The sequence below is a fragment of the Megalops cyprinoides genome, chromosome 16, assembly GCF_013368585.1.
Source record: "Megalops cyprinoides isolate fMegCyp1 chromosome 16, fMegCyp1.pri, whole genome shotgun sequence".
NCBI classification, from domain to species: Eukaryota; Metazoa; Chordata; class Actinopteri; order Elopiformes; family Megalopidae; genus Megalops; species Megalops cyprinoides.
Genome location: NC_050598.1, coordinates 1109470 through 1121904, shown reverse-complemented (window position 1 = coordinate 1121904; position 12435 = coordinate 1109470). Strand labels below are relative to the sequence as shown.

Here is a 12435-nt window from a genome sequence, read left to right as displayed (position 1 = left end):
GAGCATAACACCATTCAAGCATTACCACAAGTTGACTTCTCTGAAACGAACTAATCTGAAACTATACAGCCTAAAAAACTAAGGAAAGTCAAGTACATACACTACCATTTGTCACACAATTATTAGATCACAACATCCATAAGAAATCACAATACTCACAAGTAAATAAGCGGCAAATGATACAAGTGGCAGATGCTCACTTATGGTCAAGGAAATCATTTTTCAAACATGACTTGGAATGGTGGCAGGCAGAGAGGACAGGCTAAGGTGGGAAATGGAATGGTCTTTACAGTCACATGACTCATTAGCATTAGTGGGTGGGCTGTAGATCTCTCCTCTCTGCAGTGTGTCCTCCTCCAAACACTGGCTGCACCTATCTGTTGTGAGTTGGTGCAGACTCTGTATACAGGCCAAAGTGGTTTCCCAAAAGCAATATTGGAATAACATGATTTTGTTAATCCAAGGGAGCATAAATGACAAACAGGGTTGGGAGGGTTACTTTAAGAATGTATTCCGATACAATTACTAATTACCTGTTAAAAGATGTTATAAGTAACCTAATCCAACCCAGGTAGCCAGCCGAATCGGGCCGAGTGCGGTTAAGCGCCGGCGCACTCGGCTGTGTTCTGGCAGCAGTTCACCTAAGGAGAGCCAGCTCTGGCCCAGTAATGGTTGCCAGATCTGGCTAGGTTTTGGGTGTATGGATTTGGGCCGATTTCGACCGAGAATTGGCACATTTGGCTGCATTTGGACCAAATGGCCATAAAGACCTGGACCAGTTTAGGTTGAGTGTTGGGGGTGGAGAGGTCGGGGGTGGAGCATAGAGGAAGGTGGAGCTGCCTTTCAAGGTCGGTCAACTCTGGACCATGCCAAATCAGAATTGGTCAGAAAATGGTGCAGGAAATTACCCCTAAACTTATGGGCCTATGACTGCATGTCATATCTTTTAATTAAGACACACACATAAAATTTGTTAATTAATTAATTAGGCCTATAGGCCGAATTACTAAATTATTAATAATTACTAATGGCATATAATAAATCATGATTAATATAATTTCATTATGAAGCCTGGAATGTGCCACTGGAATAATAATATAGAATTTTACAGTAGTAATTGTATTTCCTTTCTCTGTTTTTAAAAGATTGATTAATATTAATCAATTAATATTTAACTCAAACAATTTAACAGTCTATAATAATTCAGGTGGCATATTCCGAGCTCCATAGTTTATGTGCAGGAGCTGTGGTTTTGTTTGACAAATGCAGTGGTAATGTTATTTAACAAGGCAATATGCTGTGGCTCTACATACTGGCTGTGGCTCAGTATGAAGCGCCACGGCTAAAAAAAAAAAAAAAATCACCTGAGTTTAGTACATGTGTAGTGCGAAATCTACCGTCCTACACATATAATATCGATGTATTGTTTTTTGATAAAGAAGCTAAAATCATGTGCAGACTGATCTAGCGCTAGATATGACCCTGGAGAATTACCGTAACTTAGCCAATTTGCTCATTTGAACTCAGCCGTGTTATAATTTAGTAAATGTTTTAGCTAGCTAGTACAAATTAACCAGTTGACATACTATTGCACTGGACTCCATACAGCCCCTCCCGAAATCAAAGGCAGTACAAATAGTAATAGTTTAAACACAAAACGTTTGTTGAACTTTATAAAATATCTTTTTTGTCGTTTTCCCAGCAATCCAAGCTTTTTACAGTGAAATTCAGCAGCCTCTCCGATGCAACTTTTTCTTTCTTGCCGCGCCTTTTTTTCTTTTTGCGTGCAGTAGATGGGAAAGGCATTTTGGTGATATTCTACAAAAGCGATCGTGTTCTAATCAAAACACTAGCACTTCTTAATTTTTGGATTAAGCTACACCGCTCCCGCCTGCTACTATCCGCCAGTTGTGGGCGTGTCGGCTCCTCCGCCTCCATTACGTTAGGTTTGTAGTTATAAATGATGCGGGGTGGATAACATAGCCTTGCTACATCAGATAGGTCAAATATTCATGCTATGTGGATAACCTTGTTACTGTACATTACTGTAGGCTACAACTTTTCTGTGGAAAAAACATATTTTTTGTATGTATTTTATACATATCATAAATCATGTCTGGAGGGGATCTTTAATGAATAAAACATATATTGTGCACTTGACAATAATTTTGGTAGTTTGAAATTTAAAAACTATTTCATGTTCAATAAAATGAATAATTTGTGTTCACTCTAAATATCAAAAGCAAATCATTACAACTAGAGTTTCAGTGTTATGCTGAACACAAAAATGTTTTAAATTCTGTTACATTAAGTAAGTGTATACTCAATTTAACAAATAAGCTAATATTGCATTGGTAAAGTGAAGGGCGCTTCTTGTTTTTATTAAATATCTGTGGTTTTGTATTACTAATCAAACATTTCCTAGTTCTGGCAATATACAAGGTCAGTCATAAGCAGATATTAGGGTAGCTCTGGCAGAATATTGGGTCAGTCATTACTTTTACTTGTCAACTGGCTTGCAGAGTTGGGCCAATCTGTATTAGCCTATCTTGAATTAGCCTATGAACTCGTCAGGGGCGGAGCTATAGGCGGGGCAGTTGCCCCTGGGCCCGGGCCCCTCCTGAGTTGCGGGGGGCCCTTCATGGCCCCGATGTGGGCCCCCTTTAATGCACATTCCAGGCTGACAAATCAATAAGCGGTGATCCGCGATTTATATAGCTCTTGCCAGGTATACTACTTCATCAGGGTGGGGCTCAAAATTTTGAAAATATAAAATATATTTGTCTAACCCAATCCTAAATATATTCCATTACTTATTTCGATTCAAAAACATTATTTTATAATCTATATTGTTTTTATTTAATCAAATAAACTCACGTTTCTCTCATTTGCCGACAACTGCAGTGCATGATGGGTATATCTCTGATCTTCGAAGATCATCTGACGTAGGCTAGCCATTTAGTTCAGACAGACAGAGACCGAACAGAGAGCAGTGATCGTGTGAAGCTGAACAATGTTTAAAAGCAAAAGTGGTGCTCAAAAAAGAAAGGAAAAGAAAGTTAAAGAGGAGGAAAAGTCCAAACTCCCAAAGTTGGACTCTTTTTTCATCGTGTACTCAGGCTAGCGAAAGCCATGTAGGGGGGGGGGGGTGAGGAAAGGGATATAGCAAGCATAGTTCAGGGTGATCTCCCAGACCATGTTAATTTCCCTGAAAACATAAATGTGCCTACTCCTGCTGAAACGCACGATGACCATGCTTTGCCCTGTAGAGAGGTTAATAAAATAGGAAAATAATGTACAGGAGGGTGAGAAAGAACGTAGGGAACTAGCAAAAACAATTCCGAATGACTTCCCAACAGACCGTGCAAATTTCCCTGAAAACATAACAGATGCAAATGTTAAAAGGTACATCCTTCAAACTGGTCCATGTAAGTTTAAGGGTCCTTTTCCAGTTACGGGAAATCGAAGCTTTTCAGCCCATTATTTCATGTCCACCACTAAAGCTGGTATGAAATTGCCACGTAGCTGGTTGTGCTACTCCCCTAAACTTGACTGCGCATATTGCGAGCCATGCTGGCTCTTCGCAAATCGGCAAAGTCCCTCATATAACAATGCCTGGGTAAATGGAGTTCGAGATTGGAAACACATCTCTTCCAAAATCGCGGTCCATGAATCTACGCAGATTCATCTCAGTGCATGTGTTGTATATGAACAGTGGAAAGTTCATGGCACAATAGATGCTGATATGGAGAGAGACGTTCGTAATGCGGCTAACTTTTGGAGGCAAGTGTTAGAGCGCACTGTGAATGTCACCCTTACATTAGCGGCCTGCAACATGGTATTTAGGGGGCATCGAGAAACCATTGGACAGGGAAATGCAGGGAATTTTCTGTCCATAATTGAGCTTTTGGCCCGCTACGACCCTGTCTTGAAAGAATTGATCAGTCGACCAGAAGGATCCGTAAAATATCTGAGTCATGCAATTCAAGATGAGATCATTTACATATTATCACAGAGAGTTAAGAGCAACATAATAAATGAGATAAACGCATCCCCGTTCTACTCTGTCATTATGGACACCACTCAAGATGTAGCCAAGCGTGATCATCTGAGCCAGGTCTACAGATATGTTATCATTGACCGAGATGAAATGGATGTCCCTACAAATATTAGAATCATGGAAGCTTTTCTTGGGTTTGAGCTTACGGTGAATTCGTCTGCATCTGAGCTGGAGAGCAAAATTCTGCGTTCGATAGAAGGACATGGGTTACAAATTTCCAGATGCCGTGGACAGGGTTATGATGGCGCAGCAAATATGAGTGGCATTTATTCTGGCGTTCAGGCAAGGATCTCGGAACGGGAGCCACTGGCTTTGTATGTACACTGTGCGGCGCACAATCTTAATTTGGTTTTAAATGATTCAGTTAAAAACGTCCCAGAGGTGAGGCAATTTTACGATGTGGTCGAGAGCCTTTACAACTTTTTCGCGCATAGTGTAAAGAGATGGTCATTGCTTGGCGATATAATGAGCCAAGAGAGCAGAGACATCACTTTAAAACGCCTCTGCCCAACCTGTTGGTCCTGCGCTTGTTGCTTTAAAGTACAGATATGGTGATGTCATTAAAGCTCTGGATAAGATCTCACTGACCAGCAGTAAGAAGACCGATCGGGATGAGGCAGGTGCACTAAAAAAAACATCACCAAATTTCAATTTATCTTTTTAATCAGCCTCCAAACAAAAATTTTGGAATGCACAAATGCGGTCTCCAAATTATTGCATTATAGTAACCTCAACATTTAGTGAGGTGTGCACTGCTTTCCTGCTATTTCTCACACTTCCTGTCTCAGTCGCGTCAGCAGAGCGCTCTTTCTCCAAATTGAAACTGATAAAAACGTATCTCAGGAGCACAATGGGTCAAGAGAGGCTTTGTGGATTGGCCATGTTGTCAATAGAGAGTGAGCGTGCTAGGAAGCTTGACATCACAGGCATCGTCAATGACTTTGCAGAACGCAAGGCTCGTCGAATGCCTTTTCAATAAAATAGTAGGCCATAAATTGGCACGCTGATTTTTTCTCAGACTCAAACCACCCAAAAGATATTGAACACAAACTATACAGACATGCAGACAAGCCCAGATGCTAGCCTATAGGCTATATAGGATTTAAAAAAAAAAAAAAAAAAAAGTTTGTTCATACAAGTTGTGCATAGTTCAAAGTTTCTGAGTGCTTCGAAATTATATTTGAAAAAAAGTCTTGTTAGACTAGTCCACATGTGGTTCAGTATAGTGTTTATGTGGCTTTACGTATTGAATTTATTTGTAATGTATATAGTTTAGCCTAACCCAGCCTCTTAGGGAGCAAGCCAGCTCAACTAGGTGCCGGTCCCAAGCCCGGATTAATGGGGAGGGTTGGCATTAGGAATTATAGCCTAAACTATAATGAGAATAGATGATTAACTGTTTAATATTGGCCTATGGTTTTGCACTCCACTCTTGTCACTGGCATAGGCGGGGTTGGGGCCGGGGGGCCCTTGACCAATTTCTGCCCCAGGGCCCTTTGTAAAGTTGTTCCGCCACTGGAACTCGTCATTGCATAGCTATGGATCACATCACAAGAAAGGGCGGAACCAGAGCTTTGTAATGATGCTAGTCACATATTTGTACATACCTAAGTAATCACGTTATGAAGACAGATCAAACTTCTCCAAACTAATATCTTTACTAATTTCTTCACCCATTTTCACACTCCTGCTTCTCGGTTGAATAAGTCACGAAGTCCCTATCGCTGATCGCCGATGATACTAGTTATTTCTCTGTGTGACAAAGCGTTGTCGAATAATCCGGTTTTGAAATCACAGCAAATTTCTGCATTGTCTCCAACATAGGGCTGACATTATTTTTTAGTACAAAGTGGGATGTAAACACAAAATAATGTATTTGCTTTTCACTGCAATGAGTCAAAAGCCATCTCCCAGCGCCCTCCCGTTTTGTTGTTGCTCCTGGGAAACTCCCGTAATTTCCATGGCAAACTTTATTATGCTCTGGGCCGTAAAGTATACCCCCGCAGCAGTCCAAACGGCCCCGCCCCCGCCTGTCAACAACTATTATGATATATATTTTTTTAAGTTTGTATTTTTTAAAATTATAATTACATAGGGTGCACATCATGATACTGTCTTTATTTTCAGAGCCAATATTGGCGTTAATATAAAACAAATATTTTTTTAAAATCTTTGCTGGTCCATAGTTTTCTTATATACGTCAGAGACTTTTGGTCCAATTGATACATTACGGCAAATTCGAATCAGTAGGCTACAACTCAGTGACATCACAGTCTGAAATCAGAGCCACTTGGAAAATGAAACGAAAATACCAAAGCGGTGCCCAAAAATGGCACAATAAACAAAATTCTGCTGAATTTACTGCCAGAATTCCGAAAATAACATATATTTGGAACGGTAAATCGTGTCAGCCGTGAAGGATGCAGTCTGTCAGAGTTAACAGGTAGGCTAGATGGTTGCTATAGTTTAGACAGCTACCGACAGGGTTGGCAAGATAAAGTTAGCCTAATTGTTTTTAAGTTATTACTCCAAAATACCATTTTATATGTTAGCCATATGAGGTTAGTTAACTTGTATATGCTGAATCGGAACAATAAATATTTTTTACTTTATTAAGTTTTCACGTACCTACAGGGAATTTGTCTTTGTAATATGGTACAAAATAGGCTAGTTAAAATATACAGACAGAAAAATAGGCTACCCCCGGCCGGTCGCACAGTGCCCCTGTTTTCGCTTTCACAGGAAAAACCGTTTGTGTAATGCGTTCTTCTTGCTGTGAAATTGTTTTGCGCGGTAATGCACCGGATCGCGATCTTCATCGAATGTTTGTAGTGGGAAAACGGCGTTTAATGTAATCACCGTCATCAGGCCAGCGGAAGTGGAGATACAGCGGGCTGTTTATGGAACACCAACAGCCTGCGTGTGTCCGACGGGATTTAGGAACAGCGGATTACACTCACTGACCAGTCATAGGAGGGGGGACGGAAACTACGATTCCGCTACAAAAGTCGATCACGTTATCATCCCATCTCATGCACTTTCTGCCTGTCATTCATGCGTGTCTCTCGTTATCAGTTCATCTGTATGCTGCAGGAAAGGGGCCCACTCAGGGTTAGCGGGGGGGGGGCTCACGTGTTTGCGTTACGGTGTTGATTATGCTTAATCGTCATACAGGGATCCATAAGTTTTGCAATAAAAATATACCTAAAAAGTGGTAAATTGCTGCATTCTGTTGTTTTAAAACCAAAAAACAGAATTTAAAAACAGATTGTTATAGCCTACTGATTGAAACTGATAAATTGTAGTCGTAGAATGAAAAGGGACGTGCCAGGTTTAAGCTAATTACTGAGGGTACATGGGCATTCATTTGAAAAAGAAGTCGACTCTCCTGGCTGTTCATCAATCTGCCAAGAGAAGAATGGAGCCGCGTCTAATTCGTGATTGATTTCGCTTTTAATTGAGGTGGCTATCGCTGAAATCAAATCGTTTTGGATGGTTTTAGACATGCCGGTAAACACCAATGAAAACTGCCGATGCTATGCAAGTAAATCGTCATATCGTGCAATCACCTCTGCTAGCTTTCTATAGTTTCCCTTTTTGTCTAAACTGCCCCCCTCGATATGCCCCCTGAATGGCAACTCTTGCATGCCCAGAAAAGCAGTAGCATCAACCAGGTGCTTCAGACTCTCGATTACGACGCACTTTTGCATTGTGCTGCGCCGTTTGCAACCGCACACCCTCATCCACAATTTGATCGATTGAAATTGCTGGGCAGGATGCCAATCTAACCGCAGCACCAACGTGGTTTCTACATTTATCGTGGCGTTTTGTTGCCCTGTCCAAATTCTTTATATCACTAAATCCCTGAACAGACCATGTCTGAGATTTCCCCATTCCCCTGAGATTTCCCCATTAGCAACTAAGGTCAGCAATACAAACGGTAGTTAGCAGCCATGGGTATTTTTCTCATACCATGTGGGGATGAACACACTGACTTTACCATTTGGTTTGGTAATCTCGATTTTTGGAACTGGTCTCCCTCCTGCTGCTTTGACCCTAACCTTCTCACTGTAGTCCAAGTGAAATGGTGTATTTAATAAAACATGGACAACATCTGCTGTTTCCATTGTGGCTTTATTAGCAACCAACAAAGCCAGCTTCCAACCTAAAAAACACCTCTTGAACTTAAACTGCATGACTAACGACACAAGGCAAGATTCTTACATGATATCTTTGATAACGCCCTCCATCAAAACTGTGATTGGGTATTCACCAGCACAGTCAGCTCCGCTGATTGGTTCACTAATGTTAGGCGCTAAATCCAGAGCCTCTGGCTAGACCCACCATAAAGGGAGGTTCGTCCTCCCTTACTGCCATTCACCCAAAGCCAGGACTCACGAGCCGCTGGGGTAACAACCGTTTGTAATGGACATCAGTGAGAGGCTGGGGGAGGTAGGATCTCCGTACAGTAATTTTCAGTTGCGGTACGGGGTGTTGTCGGTATTTTGACACAGGGAGATGATTTTTGTGACTTCGAAGTGTTAAAATAGTAACATTATAAGTATTTTAACAGATTAATCTGTTAAATTTACATGTATTTATTTTTTATCTTGGAAGTTTATTTTTCTCTGAAATTTTAGGGAGGATGGTCCTCCCTTTCCTCAATGGACGAGCCTCCTCTGGTACACACTACATACAATTATTTACTATCCATTGCCCCCCGCCGAAAAACCTCCCGTATTTTGAAGCCTAAATGTTGGCAGGTATGGGTAGGGTGGCAGGTATGCCACCGGGTATTTCGCACACTGGCGGTAACTATGCGAATTTACTAACTATAATGTTAATTTGGTAGCTAGCTAGTTAGCTAACAGTACTAAAGTTGTCAAAACAGGTTGCTTGCAGTGTCTGGTAAAATTAACTGTTTGGTCAGAAGAGATGTGATGAGGCTGTATTAGTTTGATAGCTAGCGAGACAGCTATTAGTAATATGACAGTTGAGGAATGTGCGTGAAAGCCAAATTAGCTAGCAAGCTATCTAGCTTTCTATGTCGTTTTTTATTGTAGCTAGCTGTGTTTGTTTGCAAGGTGATATTTGTATTTGTCTGCGGAATGTGATAGTAGGTAGCTAGTTATGTTTATTGTTTTGTTTATATTGTAGCTAGCTAGCTAGATTTGTCTTTGTAAGGTGGTATTTGTACTTTTCAGTTGAATGTGCAAATAGCTAGCTAGCTAATTTAATGTTCAAGCACTTAACTAACTATCAAACGTTAACGTTAACTTACGTAAAGCTAACTTGATTTCTGTGTAGTTAACATTAGCAGTTGGTCTTACTTATATTTGTCTCTTAAAATAATATGTCGAGTCCTTGGATGATGACAGCATTTTCACAGCTTGCATAACTTGCACTGTACTGTGATGTTGTTCCCCTTTTCTGCTTTAAAGACAAACTAATGGCGAAATTTCCACCCAGTGAGAGCATTTTTTTCACTAGAGGTCAATGAATTGGCAACTGAAAGATTGCCTATGGTTTCACTTGAGACCACAGTGGTGTTGTGAGACTCGTGAAGTGTAATGTGTGCGCATGTGCATGGTAGTATATCGTTCTTTTTTTAAAATGTTTTTTAAAATTGTAATCCCGTTAATAATCCCCATTTTTACTATGTATCGGTAATCTAATTATGCCTTTTTTTTTGGAACGGAATACAGTTACCTTTTTTTTAGTATCCTAATTACGTTACGCCGTTACATGTATTCCGTTACCCCAAGCCTGATGACAAATGACCACATTAATCCTGTTTTTCCTCCCAGGTACATAACATTTCATTGGTGTAACAGTGATCTTAAAATGTGTGTTTATAAAACAAACATACATAAAACATTTCCATCCTTATATATTTACTGTATGCAACTGCTGGGAACTTTAACTGTTTGTGCTTTTTTGTCAAAAGAGAATTTAACTGTTGTTTATTATTTTACAGATCACTAAGAAGAACCCAGTTGGCCATCTTATCGACTGCCAGGTAATCCACTTAGCTGTCTCAAACCAGCTACCACAAATCACAAATTAAATCGTAACACATGGACACTGAAAATAAAACACAAACTCACCATCAAACACACTGCCATGACGTCATGCTAAATGATTCATGTATGTAAATGACCTTCTTTCACATTTCCAGGACTTTACTGTGATTGCCTTTTGCGAGTACTCAGGGAATCGTTTTTCGATTTTCCCATTCACTCACTCGGTTTTTTCCTTTTCTGATTCCTGTGACAAAGGGCAGAGCAGCCTTTTGTTTTTCACATGCAAACATTTCTCCAAAAACATTTCTCCCAAAGTGATTTTATCAATTGGATTGTTCAATTCCAATTCAATTTACTTTTATTTTACTTTAAAATGTTACAGCTATCTGATCTGCACTGTGAATAATTTCTGGGCTTCAGTTTCACGCTATTAAAGGTGGTAGTTTTAAATGGGGGGGGAGGAACAGAGCTCTGGCAGCCCAAATACAGCTGGCTGCCCCAGCCTGAAGGCCCCACCAAGATTAGAAATCCTAGGGATACAAGACAATTTCTTTTGGTCATAATCAAATATTACTTTATTACTTCTCTTTTTTCATAATGATTTGCCACTGTAAGTTATTAGCAATTTTTAGATATTGTACTTATTGTTACGTATTATTGTTGCAGCACGGTTAGCGCATGTCTGCTTCAGGAACATGCGTGTGTGTCGGTCACAATGACAGAGGACTGAAGTGAAGTGAACAGAGAATGGGAGAGGGTGGCAGAAACAGACCCTAAACAATGTATGATTTGCCCTTTCTGTGTCCACTGAGGAATCATGTTACGCAAACCATTGTGGAAGGGGTGTGTGGGCTGGTCTTCCAGCGCTAATGGGTTTTCTGCTGGAGTCCACCAAATGAAGCAACAAACATCATCAGTCCTGCTGGGACACACAGCTACCTAAAATAAATATATATATATATATATATATATATATATATATATATATATATATATATATATATATATATATATATAATATATATACAATATATACACACACAGGGAGGAAAAGAAAGAGGTCAGAGAAAAGAAAAAGGACAGGGTTGGAAAGAGATGGACAGGGAGGAGAGTGAGTGGGAGACAGGCAGGGACAGACCTGGTACTGAGGTGCCAAGGGCCACGAACACCACAGCGGTGACAGAGTCCTTGAGGCCCACGGTGCAGCCGAAGTGAGACGCCAGGTCCCCGGTGACAGCCGTCAAAATCCCAATGAGGGAAATGGACACCATGAAGCAGGCCCAGCCATTCCAGTATTCAGTGGGCGGCACAAAGGCAAACAGAACCTTCCAGAACACCGTCAGGAAGTGCATGATATAGTCGAAGCAGGAAGGCAGGCGCTCCTCCCCACTCTCCTCCTCATCATCGTCACCTGAGAGACAGAGATGGCCGAAGCATCTGAGATCACACACTGACACAGACAGCCACAAACAGAGACAGGGGGATTGAGAGAGAGAGAAAGCCCAATAAAAAGAGGGATGGAGAGAGGGACAGAGAGCCAATGAGCGACATGGATTCAGAGAGACAGAGAGTGGAATGGAGGGACACTAGGAGAAAAAGAGAACAGAGAAGCAAAAAGAAAATTCAAGCAAAGAGATTCTTGTCTTTCTTGAGTCTGTATTATGCTTTGGCAAAATGTGCCAATAAAATAATGTAAACTGAGGCCTGAGAGAGAGGAGGAGAAAAAAGAGGGTCACAGAGGGAGGATATAGAGGCAACAGGGCCCTTGGGGGAGCAGGGTGAGGTGGTTAAAGTAGCAGGTATTATTTTAGACAGGACCAGCCATGAGTTCAGACAGGAGCACTACACAAATTAAGGCTGTCAAAGTAAGGCAGGAGGTCACCCAGAAAAACCGAGATATTGATATCATTATCTATATTACCAAACAGACTCTGACACAGAGACAGCTGGATAGGGGGAGAGACAGACTGACACACAGACAGCTAGACAGAGAGACGGGACTGACCTGCACTGACAGTGACAGCACTGACAAACTGTTCCCTCCAGCTGCTGCTCCCAACCACCAGCGCCAGGTTAGTCTTCTTAATCAGCTTGTCCACTGTGCTCTGAAAACACACACACACAGTCTCAGAGCATTTAAAGAGCTCGTGTCTTCCTGTTATTCAGGTGGAGCATTTAACATATTCATACAACTGTCCCGTATGTTACTCTGTGGTACTTCCAAAAATCTACAGAGCTCATTAGACTGCAACAGCCAAACCAAGCTCCCCCTCTGTCCAGTCACCCAGGGGGAGTCACAGGAACGCAAGTGGGTTGCCAGATCATTCTGGATTGGACACGTCTTTGATTGGC

The 12435-nt window shown here is 41.1% G+C and overlaps 1 protein-coding gene across 1 annotated transcript in view; it reads right to left on the bottom strand.

The window, feature by feature from the left end:
* Positions 1-12435, bottom strand: part of LOC118791123 (sodium/calcium exchanger 1-like) — an 89881-nt gene that overhangs the window by 1296 nt on the left and 76150 nt on the right. The window contains exons 7-8 of the mRNA XM_036548388.1: positions 12089-12188; positions 11222-11494 (exon numbers count right to left, since the gene is read on the bottom strand). Coding sequence (XP_036404281.1) covers positions 11222-11494; positions 12089-12188 — 373 coding nt within the window. The remainder of the gene's footprint in view (positions 1-11221; positions 11495-12088; positions 12189-12435) is intronic.